Source organism: Streptopelia decaocto, assembly GCF_964273445.1.
Source record: "Streptopelia decaocto genome assembly, chromosome: 1".
NCBI classification, from domain to species: domain Eukaryota; kingdom Metazoa; phylum Chordata; class Aves; order Columbiformes; family Columbidae; genus Streptopelia; species Streptopelia decaocto.
The window spans coordinates 179,546,029-179,568,971 of record NC_138663.1 but is presented as its reverse complement, the minus strand read 5'-3'; the positions used below and the strand labels follow the sequence as shown (position 1 = coordinate 179,568,971).

General features: G+C 36.5%; 1 protein-coding gene across 3 annotated transcripts in view; it reads right to left on the bottom strand.

Annotated features, from left to right (window-relative positions):
* The window catches only part of AKAP11 (A-kinase anchoring protein 11), a 42,136-nt gene that overhangs the window by 7,863 nt on the left and 11,330 nt on the right, over positions 1-22,943 (bottom strand). Inside the window, exons 4-11 of one of the 3 annotated variants that reach the window (XM_082075971.1) lie at positions 19,438-19,485; positions 17,867-18,001; positions 16,607-16,871; positions 11,524-16,147; positions 9,052-9,207; positions 4,703-4,816; positions 3,871-3,917; positions 1,395-1,555 (exon numbers count right to left, since the gene is read on the bottom strand). In XM_082075971.1, coding sequence (XP_081932097.1) covers positions 1,395-1,555; positions 3,871-3,917; positions 4,703-4,816; positions 9,052-9,207; positions 11,524-16,147; positions 16,607-16,871; positions 17,867-18,001; positions 19,438-19,485 — 5,550 coding nt within the window. The remainder of the gene's footprint in view (positions 1-1,394; positions 1,556-3,870; positions 3,918-4,702; positions 4,817-9,051; positions 9,208-11,523; positions 16,148-16,606; positions 16,872-17,866; positions 18,002-19,437; positions 19,486-22,943) is intronic. The other 2 variants (XM_082075972.1, XM_082075973.1) reach the window with 2 other exon arrangements.

Sequence of the window (22,943 nt, the reverse complement as noted above, 5' to 3'; positions counted from 1 at the left end):
CAATACCAAATTTGGGAACTGAGAGAAAGCTTTTCTTCTCTTAATACACTGACACGCACGTTGTTTTTGTCAAGATCTTAATTATGGAAGATATACCAATGGCATCATGTTAACACTTTTTCACGTTACCAGGTCACAAAATAAAAGGCTTTGATAATTTATCATTCATATCGACCTCATCATTAGAGACAATGCCTATATAGAATCATAGAATTGGTTTGGGTTTGAAAGCACCTTAAAGACCATCTAATTCCAACCTCCCTGCCACGGACAAGGTCACCTTCTACTAGACCAGGTTGCTCAAAGCCCCATCCAATCTGACCTTGAACACTTCCAGGGATGGGGCACCCACAACTTCTCTGGGCAGCCTCTTCCAGTGCCTCACCACCCTCATAGTGAATAATTTCTTCCTTATATCTAATCTAAATCTCCCCTCTTTCAGTTTAAAGCCATTAACCCTTGTCCTATCACTACATGTCCTTGTAAAATGTCTCTCTCCAGCTTCCTTGTAGGTCCCCTTTAGGTACTGGAAGGTGCTATAAGCCTTTCAAGTAGCCAGGTAATGTTAAAACAATTCCTTGGTAGAAGAAAAAAACAAAAGGTCAAAAGTAATAAATGCCAGATTATCATGTGCAGTTTGGTATGTTGCTACAAAGGAATAATTTTTAGGATAATTTATAGGAATAAGAAGTTTCTGTTATACGTTTGTGATGGAAATACTGAGGTTAGTACACATAGCAAAATTTCCCTAAGAGATGCTAATTGCTAAACACTAATCTTTAAAATTCCGCTTTCTCTTTGGTCACGTATTAAATTCAATCTATAAAACTAAAATAAAGCCACCTAAAAATAAAACAATCTTACTAAGCCTTCTTTCTTCATAGTTTTGGTTGCAGTTGCTTACAGAATAAAAACATATTTAAAATTTAATTAGAACCTACACTTCCTTCCAATAAGCAAATGCGCATTTCCTAACAAAAAAACCTTGAAGCAGGATACCAAAATATGAAGTTAGAAATTATTTTGCATAAGCAAGTTCTCAGAACGATTCCATTTATAAACCATTAAATAATATGTAAGAAAACATGCCTAAAAAGATAAATTTTTCAGTAAACAAAAATGCTATAATTGTATCCTCTTTGGAGTAAAACAAGGAAAATAACTTGTGAAACAATTTAACGCAGCTTGGATTAATACTGTTTTATTTGTAGTACATGCACAGGCTAAACAGGCAGTTCCACTTCGACCTCTCAGGATTCAAATAATCATTTTTCCTCAACAGCAAATACTTCATTATTATGGAGTGGCAAATAAAGCAGCTGGTGTATCGCAGCAAATGGAAGTAAAAAAAAATAATTCCCCTTCCCCACCACCCATCAAACCCAAGTACTTACAGAGACAAATTCCCTCGTAGCAGCATCACGAAAGTGAAGTTCTGAGAACTCTGTTTCAGAAGCTGCCAGCCACTGGAGTGCTGCTCTGAGCTGGGGGTCCACCAGATTTGGTTCCAGATCAATATTCACTATTACTAAAATCTTTCGTATTTCCTCCATACCTAGTATTGAGAAGAAAATCATTAAATACATAGCTTCAAATTTGTTTCAAAAAAGTATCCGTAGTTCACTGTTTAGACTATATTATCTTAAAAACCTCAATTTAGTACATGTAGATAATACGAAAGGAAATAATCATGCTGGTCTTAAGCATTTTTGTACTTTCACATTAGGAAGTACTATTTATCCCATTTACAACTGTATGCAAACACAGCTAGGTGTTAAAAGACATCTAAGCTTTAATGTATATTCCAAATTACCAGGAATTTAACACAGCCTTTCATATATTGTTTGAACAGCAATGGTTCCTACACTGTCCATCAGTCATTTGCGTTTCCAAATGCTGTTTTCACTATGCCTTCATCTACTACATTTTTTAAAGTGTGTATTTCAGAATTCTTTCCTGCACAGGCAGACTGATCAGATTGCCTCAGAGTTCTTCCAAAACATAGTGTCCTTTACAGCACAGATTAAAAAAATTAGCACAGTATTGAAAGAGCAGTTGCATAAATAACACAGAGAAACGACAGTATTGTCATCTTCTGCTCCCACTCTGAATTTCTGTACCCAGCTTTCAGAGTCATCCTTTGTCACACTCTCAGAATGAACTAAGAATATGATAGTGCTCTCCAAGTTGTGCTTCAGTCTCTACTTCCTGACTACTGGACTTAACTCTCTAGAAACAAGGAATATATTTGCAATAAAAACCTATGTTCATGTGCAGTTTACCTCAATCTCACTGCTCTTCCAGTCAAGTTTATAAAAATTGAGGCACATAAAGTATTCATTCCTAACTGACAAAGCGAAGTAAGATGTAATAGATTCTCCCAGAAGGAAAAAAAGAGACAGAAAATTAACTAGTGGAACTATTATCATAAGTGTGCTTCCAGTGGATAAGAGAATATTTGCCAAGGAGCCCCAAAATCTATTGTCTTTATAGGAGATAGCATCAATTATTTAAAAAATCATGACACTTAGTGGATGAAAAGTACAGTGGTAATGTATCACTGGGAAATTTTGATATCTTTTTTATTTTTATAAATTAGATGTACATTTGGTAATAACAAGGTTTGGTAAAGAAGGTGTAGCCAGCTTAGGAAAAAAAAAAAAAAAAAAGGCATTTCGAGTATGACATGAACAGAGCTTCCAAATATAAAAGAAAAAGTACAAAGGTTTTCTACCTAGAATACTATTTAAATGGTCCTACAATGAAAGTAACAGAGAGTCTTTTCAAAGCAACAATGATATGGTAAAGAAATTAAACTGGAAAAATTTCACCAAAAAAAAAAAAAGCAGTCTGTTGCAGTCCAGAAGACACCAAAACTGTGTAAAGAAATACAATCGAGAATCATTTTAACTGAGTAATTTGAACGTTTGAGATGCTAGAACTTTTTAGTTTCATTTCCTCAGAACTTTACAGTCAGATGTGATTAAAAATAAAGAGATGTGGTTCATTTCCATACATTATTCCACGAGAGAGGGAAAAAGAGAGAAAGAGAGAGAGAGAGAAAGAGAGAGAGAGAGAAAGAACCACACATATTACTGCTTATATCAAGACTATTTGAAGATGTGCACCATGGCTGAATATCCTCTATAAGTGGGTAGCAAAGGTTTCTTGAAATGCTTATTTCATCTTCTGAATATACCCAGCACAAAGAAAAGCTCCGTTACAACTTGCTCTAACATCAGCTCATCTTTAAATCATCCTCATACACACTGTATTCAGGCTGTTCTCATTTGAGTTAAACTTTGCCACTTCAAACGGAGTGGAAGCAGTGCAGACATCTACAAACCAGAAAGCTCTAACAAGACTGTGGATAGACCCTATTTTTATATTTCAGTAAGAAGAAAGAGATTATAGCAAATGTATTGAATCCAAGCTTTTCTCCATTTCTCATGACTTCTCTTCCAAGGTTAATACAGCCAATTTGAGTAACTTCTTCAGTATTTCAAACATAGCCATGTAGATGCATTGCCATGGCTGCTTATCAAATATTTTACAAAGAAGTTATTCTATGCATATAAATTTATGCTTTCAACATGCTGATGAGAGTTCACTACCTTATGTTATTAAGTACGTGCATGAGCATGAGAGACTTGCATTTCCCAAAGGCTGCACATTTCACTACCTTAAGAGATGTATGTAGGGTATGAATCTGAGAATGTATTCTGACACATGACTGACACGCATTATGATGAAAAGAGGTAATAGTGTTGTCACCTTGTTGTGCAGTCTACAGAAGCAAAGAATTAACAAAAATAATTCATGCAGAGTGCACAGGTCAAGAAGAGTAGTACATGCTGGAATTGACATTACCTTCTACAGCATCCTTGGAGTCTTCATCTTTATCTTCTGTTCCATCACTGTATTTTAAAAATAAAACAAAAATAGTAATACAATACAATATATGCACAACAAATGTAGTCAAACCTAAGAATCTAATGAAGGTTAAAGGACAGGAAGATCATCAAAGAATTACGAAGTGGTTACGAAAAGAAGCTTTGCTTCTCACACCATTTCATGTTGGGAACAGATAATCATCAACTACACAGGATTTGCTCTTAGGAAAACAATGGAGAAGAGAGAAACTAGGGAAGAGTGTTAAAGATCATAATATGAAGACATTTTAAAACAAGACAACTTATTGGTTTTAGTTAAGGAAGACAGTTTAGTTTTTGCTTCATATGTGGAAAGATTGAGCCATCTTATGTCACAGGTATGAACAGCTATAGGTTATTCAAAGCTTTTAAGGCCTAAGTGTTCTACAAAAATCAGTTACCTAGCAATTTTGAAAGTTTTCACAAGCTAAAGGAAAAAACAGAAATCCTGTAGGAAGCAAGCTCTAGTTTGCATGAAAAAGTAAATCTTAAAGACTTGTAAAACTGCAAGCAAGAACATGCACAAAAGGGATCTTTCATTTTGCAAGCAGAACACATTCATCAGTTTAGCACAGCAAAATTTAATCATTCAGTATGGATTAATTTAACCATTCAGTATGGATTAATTAATGAAAAAAAAATATTGTGATTAAGTGAGACGAGTGTAAATAATGTAACAGCATAAAAAATGCACTGTATTTTCCCAAATAATGATTTCATGCATTAATTATGAGGAACCCATCTGGTTTATGTTTCTCAACTCAACCAACCTGTCTGATGTTGGAAAGGATAAATTCTCCTCATACATATCTCCTTCTAAACCAAGACTGCTCCAGCTACTGCTGTTACCATTACTGCCAGGAGAAGAAGAGAACACGGCTGAACTAGAAAAGAACAATACCTCAAACTAGAACCTTCATTTTCCTTAGAACTGTTTTGTCAAGACATTTAATGCAAGGGCACTGAAACTTCCTAACCAGGTTTGCTGGAACAGAGTACAAACATGACTGTCAGTGCTATTCAGAGCAGCAACGTGCACAATAATGCAAAACTGACAAGTTTCAGTACACACGTGGAAGTATTAATTTGTACTCATTAACTTTCCAGATCAGTGCTAGCAGTAATTCTGTCCCCAGGTCTAAGCACACTGCTCATTATTTATACAAGCTCAACAATTTCAATATGATTACCCATAGGCATACGGATTACAACTCTAATACTTGCTTAAGGACTAGCTAAGAGTACATAAAATTACACATTGTGAAGATAACTGCATGAACAAAATCCTTCCAACTCTTTCAAAAATCCAATACTGACCTCCAAAAGCCTGATTAGATGGAATTCTTAGAGCAAATAAAAAAAACAGTTTTGTTTTTAATTTTCTGAATATTGTTTTACAAGTTGATGTATTGTTTTGTTTTTAAATAGAGGGTTTTATAGATCAGTGAAAATAATACTAAAAAGATGAATTCACTCACAGTTCATAAACATACTGCATTTATTCCACAACTACATTCAGCCAATGTAGAGAACTGAAAGAACTGAGCATGTCCTTACACTGGTACATTTTAGGCATTATAATTAGCAGAGTTCATTAAGCCTGTGCTTGTGTACAAGACTGAGCTACTCATATGATTAAAGCTCCTGTTCCCCAACTTCATACCTCCCCCAGAGCACGTCTGGAAGCCTCCCAGGAATAAGATTTCAAGACAATCAGCATTCTCTGAGAAGGCTAGATTGTCTACTTTAGATGGTATGACAAACCATGAAGCAACTCCAGAGGACAACTGCTGCAAGAAGATGCTTTCTTCACCTAAGTTTTGTGTGACTATTAAAGCTCTTCTTTTCCACTCATTCCACTCAAGGCAAATAGTAAAATTTAAAACCACAAATGGTGGAAAGAAACATTTCAAGAGACAAACATTAATCTCTTTCAAGAGTCTGCCAGTAGCAGTATCATCTGTTAGTGTCCTTTCCTCTCCAGTATGCCTGCTTGGATCCTAATTTCAAAACAGCAGCGGCAGGTTAGCAAGCCTGCAATATGAACACACCCTAGCAGGGGAAAAAAGAAAATTTTAAAGTTGCAGATGCTTCATTCAGTGCATTGTTGCTTATTTCAACAACATGTGCAAAGAACAATCAAACAGTTCTCTCATTATGCAAAAAAAAGAAGAAAATTAAAGAGCAGAAGCTTCCAAAAAAAACAAGTTCATTTGCACAAAGAATGTAAACCTGGTCTTCAGAACATTTCTCAAGCTACTGTGTGAGACTATCATAGTATATATGAAATATTAAATTTGGGCTGAAATGCATGTATAAGAAAGATTTAACATAGCCTATTGATACCAGTATTTTGCACACAAACATCCTCTTTCACTTCAAGTTACAGATGTATAACACAAGTGGAAGCCAAAGCTGTCCCAGTTCTGGGACTAAAGGAAAAAGTATTTGCAACCTAACAGAATGACCTCATTCATACTGCTACTCTGATCAGGTAAGAGACTAATATATTTTGGAGATGTCAAACTTGGTCTGAAATAAACATATACTTAACCATACAATTACAATGCACAGTGATGTACGAGACTTTTTTGTAAAGTATGATTTTAAGATGCCAAATTAAGAGCCTTGAAAATAAAGTCCTGCAAACACAGAACAAGCAGTAAACAAAGGCATTATAATGCTTCTATAATGCTTCATGCAGCTCTTCAACATGAGCCAGCAGAAGAATTACAAGAAAAGTTTTCAACTTGTGTATATATATATATGTACACACACACACACTGCATTTATGGGAACTATAGCTCAGATCATCTGCCTTGAGATTCTGCATTATGTACATATAGGCAAAGGCAAGAGGCTTCTGCTCTGACTTATAACCTAACCTGGATGCTCCAATTCATCCTCTGGAACAGCCTATATCTATGCCTATACCTGTACCTTAGCTAGAGAGAAAGCTTAAGACTATTTTATTTCTAAATTAAAGTTGCTACCATTAGGCAGGCAAAGCAGAAGATATAAGCACCCACTTGCATAACTAACTCTACCGAGTCCACTAAAGAACTTTCATTCCTATTTCCATTCAAATGAAACTGCAGGGATCATGCTTGGATAATTCTTTCCAAGTTGTCTTGCTCCCTTGTTTACAGAAAGTTTAATCCTCTCCAAAGTACTGAAGTACAATTTTTATATTGATCTGAGACGCAGAGGGCATGTACCATTTCAACAGAGCTACCATGAAAAAAGTCTTTTTCCCCGAAGCCCCGAAGTAAAGCAAAGCAAGTAAATTGAACCAGTCCACTAAAGCTTGTATTGTTGTATTGCTTTCTGGGGATTGTGATCTTGTGTCCCAAAAGAATTTCAGCTACCATTAATGGGATCTCTAGGTTTATTATTACGAAGATAATTTCCAAAATGCCAGCTAATGGAATCTCAAGTACCAGTATTTATCAAACACTGCAAACGCCCAAGAAAATACTCAGGGAAGGGAGAGGTCCTCCCCCACCATGTAAAACTTGCTTAATGTTCACTATGTCACTTAATTGAATTGTACTACAATTGTGTCATGGTACTTAGTACCACAATGACTACTGACGGCTTCTGAGATACAAGGAAGCCACTTGCATTAAGAAATAGATGTCAGGGGAGCAATGCCACCTGATAGTACATTTAAATGTTTTAAATAGATATGGTTTATGTATAATCAGCACAGTATGTTTTAAACAGATGGCCCTGACCATAAGGGAAAAAAAAAAAAAAAGACGAAAAACAAACCAAAGCAAAAAAACCCCAAATCTTTAGCTGTTTTAACTGCACAGAATCACACACACATGCCCCCTCTATGACTGAATGGCATTTTCCTGTTTAACAAAACAGTTCATGCAATTTTTTATTTGCTTAGAAGATGCTAACACTGTTCCACAAACGGTGTCATTACTGAACCTTGTTGTGTTACAGAAGGTCTCCCCTGCCCCTTTGTACTTGGGGCACTAACGCCAGATCCTGTCACTCCCACCTACTAAACCTCAGCAAAACAAATGAACCCATGTACTGTTACCACTCCACAGTTACTTCTGTACAACTTAGCTCATTCATTTGCACATGTCAGTTTCTTCTGCCAACACCTTGCTACCCAAATTATGCCTCGCCTTCTCTGAGTTAAATGCTAATTTAGGTCACTCCTCCTGTAATGAGCCACAGATTTTCTTGCAAGTTATAGAAATTACTTTATCATCCCCAAAAGAGATTTAAAAGAAAACAAACAACAAATACATATTATCTTTAATCTGAGTGATGCTGGAAATACTAACTAAAAAGAAAAAAAAACTCTCCCTCATTTCTGCTATTCTTCAACAGAAACACTGAACTTTCTACAGTAACTTAAAACTAAGTTTACTCATTTCTCATATATATCTTATAAAGAAGCCCAGGACACAATTCTAAATATAATTTTACCTGGCAACAGGCTGAGTCGGTGCAGATTTTTAAAATTTCAATTGCAATCTTTGTTAGTTATCAATCAGCCAGGGGAAGTATAGTGAGAATCTCTGTGGGAAAGTTACTAACCTGAACAGGTAAGTTCCAGTATTACACACCTGTGAGCTTGTCATTAGTAGTACATAAATACTCCACCAGCATCAGTTAGAACAGCTTACAAATTCAAGTCCCAAAAGAGACAAAATAGCTGCTAAAGCTCCTCAGGCAAGTTAAGCTCATATTACTTCTTTTCAAGAATAGATAAATTTACATAAAACATTCTCAATTATTAAGTTTTAGTATTTCAGAGCACAACTTCTACACAGTCCTTTCAAGTTGTATTTTAAACATGCATCTTTTGCTAAACCTTAAATTATATATGTACAGTTTTACATTATGTGACTCCCATCAATGGCAGTACAAACTCCACATATTTTACAGAGTATATAGTATGAACATTCGTGGGCAACAACATTTTGTAAGAAAACACAAACATTATATTAGAGCAGTTTCTAATAAAAAAGGCTTTTCTGTGTTGAGGACAAAATAATCTCCTCTCCTCCAACCCCCATGAGACAAGCACTTGATGCTAAGTTTTGATGTAAAGATAACCGTTTAACTGTACTGACATGTTTATAGTTACCTGTCACTAAGGTGAAGAAAACTGCTGCTCTCATCAGGATGTTCATCTTCAAAACTTAGATTGGACCAACTCCCAGTGCTATCATCACCAATACTACGACTCAGCTGCTGGCTAACAATAGATTCAACAGAGTGAAATCCTTCTCTTCCAACAGAGCTAAACAAAAATTTAAGACAAAAACATCACTGCATTTCATGCCGATCTGCGTTACTTCATTTACAGCAATTTAACACCATTTCAAAAACATCAAATTTCAAAGGGGGCGGCGGGGAAGGAGATTCCATGAATTCCATTAATTTACTCCCTATTCTCAACACAAGAAATGGAAGAACCACATCAATTTGAAATTTCAACAGTTTTAAGTCAGGGATTGGAAATCTTTCACTAGAAGGTAAAGGGAGCAGCACAAATAATCCTCTCATTTGGAAGATTATTTGCTATAAAGCATAGAAGGCATTGTAGCCTTACAGACCATATATCAAGGTACATTTTTCAAGCAGAAGACTTACCACTTTTTAATTTGTTCATAGGACAGTCTGGCTCTTGTCCCCTGCCTGCTTTCAGTACAGCCAGCTAGGTGTTAAGCTACTGGGGGCAAAATGGTTAAGTACACACTTGTGCTTAAAATATTAGGATTCCCTTTTTTAAAAAGGTCTTTATGTAGGCAAAAATTGGTCTTCTTGCTTCAAGAAGCATAACAATGCATGACATGTACAGAATTTTTCCCTCAGGAAACAAATTTAAATTTTTTATCCAAGAAACAATCAAGCAGGTATCAAAGGTAATCTTTAGAAGACACTTCAAAAGATCCAGTTTGATAACTTTAAAAAAGTCTGAGCTCATAGGGAAGTTATGAGAACATGCAGTTAAGAACTAAGTTTCAGAGGCAAACTGTGATTATCTATATACAGATTAAGTGGTAGAAAGTTCAAGAAAAACCATCATCCTATTATCACCATAGCAAGCAGCCACTGTAAAATTCGCTATTTAAAATGTCAGCCTTAACAATATCAGTGACAACACTTTGCTCCAGTGGGCATGATTTTTTGCAGACAAATACGTACCTTCAAATAAATAGTTTAAGTGCTTGAACTTGAACCCATTTGGGCAATGCAAAGGTGATTTTTCGCCATTTTTATTTACAGTTATACCAGCACCACACAATGCAGTTTCTCAAGAAATATATGCATACATGCATACATTAAATGACAATGCAAGAAACATTTATAAATTTTGTCAGGTTGAAACCCTAATATTGCCTCCTTGTCACAGATATAATAACAAATAGTACCTCTTTGAACCCTGCATTTTATTGCTGCCATGTTCTAACTAGAAATTTAAAATAATATTTTCAAGAAGTGATTCAGAAAAAGTGTCATTTTTTATACTGTATATATAGAAAAAACACTATATTACTACTTTTTTTTTTGGTCACACTCTGAGTAAGGGCTCAAGGCTGTTGTGTAGAGAGCCACAACATATGTGTTATTAGCACTTTTGCACTGCTAGAATATTTAGCTGAATACTTTAATTAAAAGGCCATAAAAATTAAAACAGATCTTATAGTTTTCTGCAAAAGCTACCCTCACACAGAAAACAAAAACTCCCACTCACACCTATTGAGCAGAAGCTAGTATGTATGTGTTTCATAGCAAATCTTGAAAAGTTTGAATCAGTTCCATCATGGTCTTTAGCCACTGAACATATAAAAAATCAATTTTATTATTCATAATGATTACCCTCTAGAAACAAGGAAAAGAAACCTTCAGCTACTGTGAGGAATGCCCCCACAAAAAAGTAGGAAAATAAGTATTACTCTCTCTATATATATATGTATTGGAAAATATTGTTCTTGGACCTGAAGAAGAGGAGATTCCAAGTCACTCTGCTCACTGCACAGTCCATTTTAAGAAACAGATGCTGTCTGCCCCAAAGTTACGGTAGCATTTATTTCCTATTTTTATTTTCCTATTAAAGGAAACAGTATATTAGCCTTTCTTAAATACAGGAGAATTTGAAAGTCAGTTCTGTATCTACTGTATTACTATTCTATAAGCTAAAATACGTTTTAATAAGTTGTTTTTTTCTTAAAATAAGGTGTTTTGGTTTGGTTTGGCTTTTTTTTCCACTAGTAAGAACACTGTCACAGCAGTCATAATCAAAATGAAGCCTTCACACTATAAATCAATGGCTACCTTGACCAGTACCAGATGTTTATCCTACTGACAAAAGCAAAAATAAAATTACTTTTAGTTTTTAGCTCAGAAGAGGCAATAAAGATAGGTAACAAACCTGGATTCCATCACGGCTCACAGATCAACAAAACCTCTAAGGTAAACTATTCTCTATTGTAGGCAAAAGTAACAGCATTTCAAGTTCCACATACTAGTCAGCTACCCTCTGAATGCACATTTGTATAAACGATCCTTTTCCCGCTATCAAATGCAATAAATAAGAGAAAATTAATATTACCTTATGTTAACTGCCTGACCAATGTTAGTCATAGCTGATGTCATTATTTCAGTAGTAAGGCTTTCAGCAAAACTGACTCCATCTTGTCCAATACCACTGTCGGCTGTCAGAGTTGTGTAATTCAGCTCCACTTCAGCTTTTTCTACGCCTACGGTAGCCCCCTTGTCAGAAAACACTGTCTTCTGTTCTACATCAACGTGAATTTTAGGAATATCAAGCTGAAACACTCTTGATTTTTGACAGGCGCCACCTAATCCAGAATGAAGAAAATGCCTCACCGGAAAGGAGGATTCTTGCACAGGTAGATGATGAGATGTACTTTCTGTACGGTACCGATGTTCTTTCATACTACAGCATCTACAAACAGTTCCAGAAAAAGGAGACAGTTTCTCAGTGTACGAGAGCCTACCCCCATTTTTTCTGTTTTCAGCCACATGGAGAAGAGCCGACTCTAAGCTCATTTCTAGAGTATCATCTGCTACTTTCCTGGCATATTGTTCAATAGCCTGAATTATGCTTTCACTGTAGCCATTTTCATTTAAACTGCCTGTACTATGATACAGTTTATGATCTGGGGAAAAAGGAAGAAATGTCCTAGAAAATCTTCTTTTAATAAGATCCCCTGTGACTTCATCAAATTCAGTCTTTTTATATAGACAGGAGTCTGTCAGAGACTTGGGCAAACATGCTCCCGACACTTTCAGCTTCTTCCTGACATCACAAGTGATACTGCGAGCAAGGGATTCTGAAAAATGTAACAACTCCGTGTATTCTGTTTTCTGCGTGCTGACACTCCTTTCCGACATTGGGTCTTCACAGCGACGAATGCCGCTTTTCACTTGCTGGACTGCATCTTTATTGACTGCTTTGATCTCCAGTTTACCATTAACCTGTGCACTTTGCCCAGGAAACGTCTTTCTGTTGTACCTCAGTTTGTTTTTTCTAGCAGCTTGCTGTAAGCCTGACTTGATAGACCTGTACACAAGTCTGCTAGCATACTGATCCATTAACAGTTCTGCATTACCTCCTTCTCTTTTCAAAACTCGAATAATATGATCTGCATATTCATCAGTCACACTTTCACAGCTTGGGTATTTGGAAGTCAAACCTGTCACGCCCGAACCTTGCGGTAAAGGAAGGACAGAGGAATCTCTCTCGCCCAGCCACTGGTCACGCACTGGACCACACTGTTCTTTTGAACTGTAGTCTTTACCACCTTTTCTCAGATAGAGGCGATCCACCTGACAATTAACCGGCTTCAATCTCAACAGTTTACAATGCCTTGATTTCACTATTTTCTTGGCCTCATTGATGACTTTTCCTGCCATATCGCCCGCAAAATTCCATAAAAAATTGCACGTCTCTTTGCTTTGCATACCTAACTGAACTTGTTCATCAGTTTCTCTTTCATGCGTTCTACCATCTAAATGGGAAGCAGCCATTTCAGTCGCTATTGAAATTATACGGCTAGCTAAGCAATCTGCATACTGAATTGTTTTCTCTGAATGCCCCTCTTTCTCAAGCGGCATATCAGAATGATCTTCATCTTCACTACTTTCCACTTCTTCAGAAAGAGATCGCATGAGTTTCAGCATAAACTCCTCATTCTCCAAAGAGTCACGTTCAGTTTCAGACAAACCAGTAACGGATGGATTGTACGGTGTAGAAGGTGGCGTTGCAGGTGCAAATTCCTTTGCTAATTCTCCCTTGAGTTTCTTAGATAGTTTTCTTAGGTTTCTTTCAGAACTACCTTGACATGGTACTAAAGGAGTTGGTGGAGGTGTATCAGGCATTACAGAGGTATTTCCATCTTTGACACTTGATTTATCTTCCACCTGCAAAGCATCTTCACTGCCAAACATCCCTGAAGAAAAGCTATTTGCATGCAGAAAACAATCAGCCTGCCTGTAAGTCAAAGGTCCTGATGATGGTTTCTGAGGATCACGGCTTTTTGAGGGCTTGTTTAAGCATGTTGTTGAGCAGCTTCCTGTGTCAGTAAAGTCCTCTAGAACATGCCTAGCAAGTGTAACAGTGGAACAAGGTGGTGGTGATTTTGAAGAAAACCTGTGTACTTTTTGTTTCTGCCAACAATCTTTACATTCTGAAGAACGCTGAAAAGAGTGAGTTGGTGTAAGAAGAAATTTACATGTATTATTCAAAGGCATATGTTGTTGTTCTACAACTATAGAAACATTACTTTTTTTCTCAGCCTCTTGCTTCTTGATCACACATTGTTCTTTTCTACCAATATCTCCGTAAGTCTGTGAGCTCACATTACATGCTAAATTCTCACTAGTGTTGCGTAACACAGTTTTACTTTTATCGACAGATTGTTTTATGACATACTTGGCCAAGTGATCTACAAACACATCCTTGGGGAAATCTTCACCAGCACATTGCACATAAGGTTTTTTATCTATTATTTTCCTTGTTAAAAGATCTGTATACTCTTCTACTGCTTTTGTTACCCTAGATGAGGTTATGGCTTCATAGGCTTCATTTACTATCATATCTACCATAGTTCCAGAGAAAGTATTAACGCTTTTTGAATCACTTGTTAATTCTGAACTACTATCCATTCCAGATCTGTTATTTGTTTGTTTGGTATCATTTTGGTTATGTAAGAGTGATGGAGTATTTTCAGTACTTCGACCGTGATCTGAAGTTAGGTATATATTTCTGAAAGAAGCAACTTCCTCCTCTTGCTTTCTACTTGTAAAAACCAGATGAGTGGAGTCTTTGTATATTTTCATATTGCCATCAGAAGTCGGAGCAGTGGATACTTTCACTTTACAAGCATCAGAGGAAACTTCACGTTGACAAAGAGCTCTTCCAGCTAAAGGCACGGGTATTGAACTCACAACCCCAGAGGTGCAAAACAGAGCTTGCTGTACTGTATATTCCATCTTAGAATCTTGGACTGGCTTCAGTGCTAGCCTGTCACTAAAATTAGGAAAAACCGTGGAAGTCTGTGTGGACTCTAACATACTTTCTGCACTCACATATTTAATATTGTCCATGGAAACGCTAATGGCTGCTTGTGTTGTGAAGGCCACATCAACCTGGGAGAGTTCAATAAAAGCTTCCTGAATGACAGATTCAGACAAATCTCTGGCATACGATCTTACCACCTTGTCTTCATAATCAAATGGTGAAGGTTGTGCAGCTGTAGGTGTTGATGGATACGAAAACTGGCATACTTCCATGATTCCTTCAAACACAAGTTCTTCAGCAAGGTCTGCTGCAAACTGAGCAACGGTGTTGGTAAATATTTGTTTCTTTACATGCCGCAGCTCTTTCAAAGCACCAGTTATAGCTTCGCTCACCAAAAAGTTTGCTATCCCATTAATGGCACGCTCCTTCAAGGAGATGGCTCTACGTCTTCCAATCTCATAAAAAGCCATCTGAAAGATCGAAGAAGTCAACCTGGCTGCCAAATGACAAAGTGCATTCGTGCATGAAGAAACACCTTTTTGCAGGTCTTTAAATGCACTGCCAAAACTTTTTTCAACTAATTCAGTTGCAAATTTTTGAATGCTATCTCTAATCATTAATGGCTTATGTTTAGATTTTGCATGTTTATCTGGCTCCTTACCAGTTTTCACTTTGAGACCTGCAGCTTGATCATTTTTCTCTTTCAAAGCACTCCCTTTGTGTTTTGAATCATTTCCTGGACATACTTGTTCTGATGAGGACTCAGAATGAAAAACAGAACCCAATATTTCAAACGAAACACTATCAGCGTATGCTGAATAACTATTATAAGCGGCATCATGGTGATTGTGATCTGTCCCATCGCCACCAAGATTAATTCGACACAAACATTCAGAAGAACCACAGCTCCCTAGTGGACTGAAAGCTGACGACCTAATAGGGCTGAACAAGCCTCCAGTCTCTTCCCCTGATGTTTTAACTGGGCGAGGGGAATCTGGGACATCAAAAACGCTGCTATACGGTGATTCTGGTTTACGAGGAGTTGGTTTCTTTACATTGGATGGGAGAGTGGGACGATCAAACTTGAATTTCTGAGGATTCATTGTAATGCTTGCAGAAGACAATTGTTCGTGTGCGGTCCTCCTTTTCTGGTAGGGATTCCCCAGGCTGGGATCCCTAATAACTTTACAAGAGTTTTCCAAGGCTTGTTCCAGCTCATCAAATTGATCAAAACTATCAAAAAATTCACCTACTTCTGAGTCTGAATCCTCTATACCATCTTTCACTACTGGAATTTTTGGCAGCTGAAGTTTTGCCTTCAAGCTTTTTTGATATCCTTCTTCATCTAAGAAGATGATGGGGCTTGGGCTGGAGCAATCTGACTCAGAAGATTCAGCGGGAGAGGAGGAAAACAATGGTTTACATAAAGAATTAACACCTTGATCAGAAGGATTATATGGCTTATAGAAACTCCTTTGTATCCAAGGATCAGAAATTGAGGTTGTAACTGAATTTTTTACTGAGGACAGTTCCTTAAGTCTCAAAATATCAATCAAAGTAGAAGATCTGGCAGATGACTTTCGACGCGCAGAACCCATGAGGATCTTTGAGTCAACAGCTTCTAAACACCGAGCAGGGATGGTCTGAGAAGCAGCATCTCGATGGTTTCGAGAAGTAAAGCTGCATGCACCTGTGAAAAAATAATAACAAAAATAAGAAGAAAAGATTGCTTGAAAACCAAGAATTTTTGCAGAACTACAGAAAACTGGGGACAGATTTTGATAGCAATTGCTTGGGCTTATTTCAGCAAAATGCTACCTGATCTTTCATGATTAAAGCATTTTCTCATTTTTTTTAAAAACCTGTTACACTAATCTAATCACTGACAAATTCAGGTATTTTTTAACACACAAAGTAAAACAAGATTCTATTTGATCTGCATCTGACACTGAGATCAGAATCTTTGGTTTATGAGGTGATAAACTGCTGCAACAAGAAAAAAAAAAGTTTTCATTTGCATAATATACCTTTACAAAACATGATGAATATAAAAAAAATACCATTTATTTATTTTTACTTTCTCATGAAATACTCACAGTCTAAATTTCAAACAACAATTTCTACAAGTCAACGGTATGCAAGAACTTACCAGCACTCTGTGTCTTCGAAGGCTCATCTTCATCTAAATGTTCAAAAGCAGTGACAAAATCATCCTCAATTGAAGAAACTGACTGATTGGTGTCATCATCTTCTCCATGGGATGTCTCTGTTTGATGTTTTTGTGATGAGTTTATTTCCACTGCATACCTTATGCCTGTGGTATACTTGCTCAGCAAGGTAAATATATAATCAACTTTGAGCCTTGGGAATGAAGGAGACAGTCTCATCACACAGAACACTTCAGGATGTTGATTCTCGAAAAAGAGAGCAACAAGAAAACAGATGTAACAACCTTGGAATGATTTCAACTGTCAGGAGTAACAAGGGATTCCTTCAACGCATTTTTATGAACAGTAAACAATTTACAAATATTTTAAAGATAAGGAAATGAATGGAACAGTTGGTGTAGAGTGACAGTTAAAATCACTCATTTTCATAACTTCTGCATTCTGAATAAATCATTGCAGTAAAACAACCAAAAAGGTTGTGTAATACAAGCCTGACAATATGTACTCAAGAATCTACTAAAAATGGACATTAAAAATCTGTAGAGGAAGACAGTATTCCAAAGTAGGTTTATGCTGAATGGTACTTCAGTTTATGGGTTACTCATTTCTTCGAGGTATTTATTACCTTATATGCCACATAATTAGATTTCACATGCATGATTAGTTAATCTGGCTTTAAGAAGTTTGCTTTAACAACTCTTAATAACTCTTGTAATTGGAAATAATATAATTAACAACAGCAACATAATAATGTAATAGTATTGGAAATAAAAATAATGGACATTAACATAACTGTAAATAATTATTTAATAAGAAAAGATCCCACTGTTTTATGAACACCTGACATTCTCATGATTTTTGGCACCTCTGCTCCAAGAAAAAAAGTCTACAGAGGATGAAAGCTATAGGTAACTTGAGCAGAGACAAGTAACTTGACAAGTTTTGTCTTCTTCTCAAATTGGCATTGAAAAGGACTATAGTCTAGCAGAAGCATGGGATCAGCACCATAATTAAATATTTAATATTTTCCATTAATGATGCAGCACTTTAAAGCATCAAGTTTATTTTGAAATTTTTCTAACATTCACTTTAAAGAAACACTGAAATATAACATTAATACTGCTGTGGCTAAGATGGCCCAAAACCACATGCAAGACAAGGTGTGGTATGACTAAACTCTTTATGAGGCCAAATACAATGCTTCTGTAATTAACACATGCAAGATGACACAAAATGTTTACCTGCTGTTTCATGACATAAGGTTTTGCCAAGGTTTTCTTTATATCTTTTAGAAATATAACCTCATTTTCTTTTAGTTTGCACAACTGGAGCGATTTCAGAACATCTGGGAGCTCTATGGAAACAGTTGCCAACTCCTGATTTAAATATACAAACATATTGAGAATACAAAGAGGAAAAATAAGAAGTAAATGGTAATGGTTTTGATCTTATATCCCCCCTAAATATTAACAGCTGCTAATTTGATAAAGCTGCTCTTTTCTCCCGTATTTCTTGCCCCATCCCCCACTTATTCTCTCCAACTATGGTGTAAAGCTTGTGTAAACAAGCTTTAATTCAGTCCACACTCATCTTCAGGTCACTGTTCTAGCAAAAGATGAAATTCCACAGTTTCTCAGGGGCCCAAAGGGGCTTAAAAGTCACAAAGGTGAATCTTGTAAGCACTGAAATGCAGCTGCACAACCTACAAGGTATGCAACTACAAAGACGGAACTTAGCTAATATCGGTTCTCAATGGATCTCTGCATGCTCTTAGTGTTTTAGCTCACTCTTACACAAACAGGGACAAGGCACTTTCTCAAGCATGATCTTGGAAAGCTTTTAGATTTTACTAATATATAAAAGGCCTATGAAAGATTTATTATTTTTTTAAACAATCTAAACACTACTGATTCATATAGTACAAAGCAAGTCTCCAGAAACGTGATTCAAACTCATTTTTTCTAAATGCCATCTAACTCCAGACAGTCAAACCGTTCTTACTCATACTTGAAATAATGTCTAGCACTATAATCATTTGATTAATTAGCAACATTGATACAACTTTGAACACAAACGGACTGAGAGTTTCTGGTTTTCATTTTTAAACATAAGAAAACTACTACAGCAATCTCTGTCTACCAAGATCTGGACAGACTAGAAATGTGGAGTTGCACTGTAAACACATGTAAGTTGCATGGGAAGATTAAATACTTCTTAAAACGCCATGGCACAACCCTACTATTTTGCTACACTTCCCCTTTTAAAATAATGTTTCCTCATCTAATTCTCCAGAATAGTATCTTGAGGCATAAATATAATACTGACTCCTGGTCCCCCACCAGCAATTCACAGCTAGCAGTCAACTGATTAAAGTTTTAGCTTTGCAGATGACAACTGTCCCGTAGTAACAACTCTACTAAAGAGAAGGTTACAAAGGAAAACACTTATACACACATTTATAAACAAACTAACAAAAAACCCCAACCAAACAAAACACCCACCCTCCCCAAAAAAATCCACACAAAACAAATTTCCCTGCCCCCACCAATTTAAGTTATTCCAGACCGCTCCAACAAAAAGACTGGCTCAGGTAATATTTTAAATATATACAAAACACTGATGGTCATACTAAAATAATTATTTTTCAGCCTTTCAATGATACTGAAAACTTGAGGTTTTAAATGCTCAAGGTACACATACTTCATTTCTCAAACACCAAAATTCCTCCATCTAAAAAAACTTATGTACTACTTAGAAGAAATCACCAGGGCTACAGAACACTATTTTCCAATAGCAATACATACATACATACCTGCAAAGGAGCAGTACTCATCTCTTCAGCAAAACCTATAAATGTAACCTGTAAAATAAATACATGAACATATGAAATACAGAAAAACCTTTTTGTTTTCTGCAGATACTTGAGTTAAAAATTCAGCAAGCTTTACCATAAAGTTTCATTCTACTGCCATGAAAACCATACCTTAGGGTAGCATAGTTTGCACCAACAGTAGCACACTGGTGTTCATCTGTCCTTCCTTCAAGCTAGACACATGTAAGACAGTTCCAGTCTGAAATCTGTCCATGTTAACTAACTGTAATGCATTTGGATATACTGAAGAGAGCACAATGCCAACACGTTATACAATTTACCATGTAAAATGATTAGCCTAAGGCAAAACCACAACAGATTACTTAAGCCACATGTTAGCATGCAATATACAAGTAGACAAACCCCTAAAAGAAAATATTAAACAAACAGAAAAAAAAAAAGGTGTCAGGCTGTCAGGCTCAGGAACCTGGAATACACCAGAAATGTCAGCTTTATCTCAGGTTTCTGTGCTTGTGGGCAAGACAGACATTTTATTGCACATTCTCCCTCTCTTCTGTTCACAGCTGTCTTGTATCGTTCAACACAAACACACCAAAGAGAGTCAGTATACTGTCTTACCTTCATTCCTCAGTGTCAGATCTATTTTACATCCACTACTAAAACTTTGTTTCAAATGTCATTTAATATAGTATTTAGTATATCCCTAATGATAAATCAATAATGTATCTGCACGCTCAAAAAAAAAATCTCAAAGCATTTATTTTCAAAACAAGGTTGTAAGAAAATAAATTCTGCTTCCATTTTGTAGATATGGAATAACGCACAAAGATAAAATACTTCCATTGATGTTTGGTCTCAAGTTTGACATGGCTCGGATTCAATTATTTCAGAACACTATAAAATAGACTGAATTTTATGTACTGAAGTCACAGCCCACACTAAATTTGTAGCAGCTACTCCCTCTTACTGTAAGGTAGTCAGTCAGTTTTCAAGTTCAAAAACAGTAAAGAACATCACTGTTTATAATCACTTACTACTGACTGGTTCAGCTATCTACATAGACTATACATATACATAGACTATATGGCAGGGATCAATCTAGAATACAAAATGGCTGAAAACAGAATTCTGGTTTCAACTGTATTTGAGTTTTGAATATATTTTTTTCAATGTGTGACGAGAGAAAAACCCCAAAATTTATTTTAAAATGAAATCATATTAAAACATTAAAAATGCTGACTTGTTTATTTCAGGAGGTCTCATGCTAGGAAGCTACTATGGACTCAGAAAAGATCTTCCTGTTTAAATGAACTTATCCTTATTTCAGTTATGAAAAAATTATAAATGAAACAAAGCTGCACAGTAGCATTTCAAATAGCTTCAGACAAATTACAAGTCCCCAGCACTGTATTCACTGTGTTAACTATGAAACAATCTTGTTTGAGCAACGTACCCTTCAACTCATACATCTTTTTTTAAACTCCTGAATCTTTTATCTGTACAATATTTGCAAGACACCTTTAAACTTCTACATCTTTTTATCTGTACAGTACCTACAATATGAACTTAATTCCTCCACAGAAGAGGCAAAATACCAAACAATTTAAAGGACTTGGAAAAAAAGCTCAAGTTATCTGAAGAACATTCTGGGAGGCTTTATGGTTTGTTGATGTCCTGGATTTCGGTAGTATTTTTTTTTTTTTTCCATGGGTGTTTGCTCTTTTTTCTTCTAACGTGTCATTTCCTCCTCCTCAAGATAATAATTCCCACCCTCTCCTTCTCCCATAGAATAACTCATTGTGTAAGACAGGGCAGGAGTTATAGCTTCACACATATGAAGGCCAACTAGTCCATACTTACATTGATGGGTCAGCAGACCATTGTCAAAGAGACCACACCACTGCCAACTCTGCCTATTTTTGCCTCAATGACAACACCAACTTGGATTTCTTTTGTGTGCCCAAACTCCAGTCTTCACAGAAAAATAATCACCTTTTCACAGACCTCGAACATGTCTGAAACTAGTACATCAGTACAAAAGTTGTTGGGAAGTAGGCCAGGGAGACAGAAAGGCCGGCAGTCGGTAACACAAGCTTTTTCTTTAACTAAAAATAGTATACGAGAGACTGTCTTTGAAGGTTTTCATAACCCATGGGTAAAGAGGAAATTAATTTAAAAGGTATAGGAAAACTAAATTCTGTTTTTTGTAAGTCTGAGTAATTACCTCTGCAGTCCTAATAATGTTCTTCTAGTGTTACGTCTGCATATAGGTGTCATTCTCTATATTTTTCTAAGAAAAAAAACTGTGCTGTGGCAGGATATTGACCTTCTTACGTTTCAACCACAGGGCCCTTAATTGCTTGAGCTAATAGGTAACTAAATATAGTCAGCTACCCTTCTCCATAGGGACCATCATTACAGGCATATAAAACACATTGCCAGCTATTTGCCAGATCTTTGCTACAAGAGAAAAAAAAGGGGGGGGAGGAGGGCAGAGTTTGAAGGGTTTTGTAGATTCTAGAGCACAGTCCATCTGAACAGACACAGACAAATTTTTGCCCATTTCTCCACTGCTTAACTCTTCTTCCTTACCTTTAATCTGCCACAGCTCTTCATCTTTCACAAATTCAGCTTCTTGCCTGCTCCCCAAATGTTTCATACAGTCACAACACCAACATCTAGCCAGTCCCAAAAACCCTGGTGATACCCAGGCAATCATAGGTCATTTCTGCTGGTCACATAATTTGCCTCTTCCCTTCCTCCTGCTACTCCTTACCCAATTATCAGTCTTCTCTAACCACTTCCTGACTATTTTTTCCTTCATTTCCCCTTCTCTCAGCTCAGGTCACCCTCTCCTTCTCTAAGCTCCTTGTCAGGCCTGTCAACTACTACTTAGTAGTCTTCACAAACACTTAATATTAGATATGTGGTATACATTGCTTCTTATGTTTTTCTTTTCCCTTTGGAGAACCTGCTGTTTGTCTTGTAACTCAAACAGATTTAGTCATTCCTCCTCACAGCTCACCTAGCTTTACCTAGACAGTCCTGCATTCTGTCCAGTCTACTTCTCAGACCTTGCCCTGCTTTTGGCCCCTCTGTATCAATGTAAAAGAAGTCCAGATTTGCAATGTTGAGGCTTCAGCTTTTAATGCTGAGCACAGGGCAAACAAGAGCAATCACTTCACCATTTATCTTCAGACCTGACTCAAAATGTTCTGCTACTTGTTAAGATACCATCCACTCAACCTGGATCACAGGAGTGCTCACAAATCCAGTACACCCAAATATACAATTCTTACAAAACCATGTATCTACACATTTTGCTTTTTTTGATTTCAAAAATCCTGCAAAGTAGAGAATTATAATCTTGAAATGTCACAGCCCTTTTCAAGACTACAGTAACTGAATTCAAGAAAGAGAATAGGGGATACAAATTTCATGGCCGGTAACTTGCAGCATTGTTCCCATTTACTGTACTGCAACTT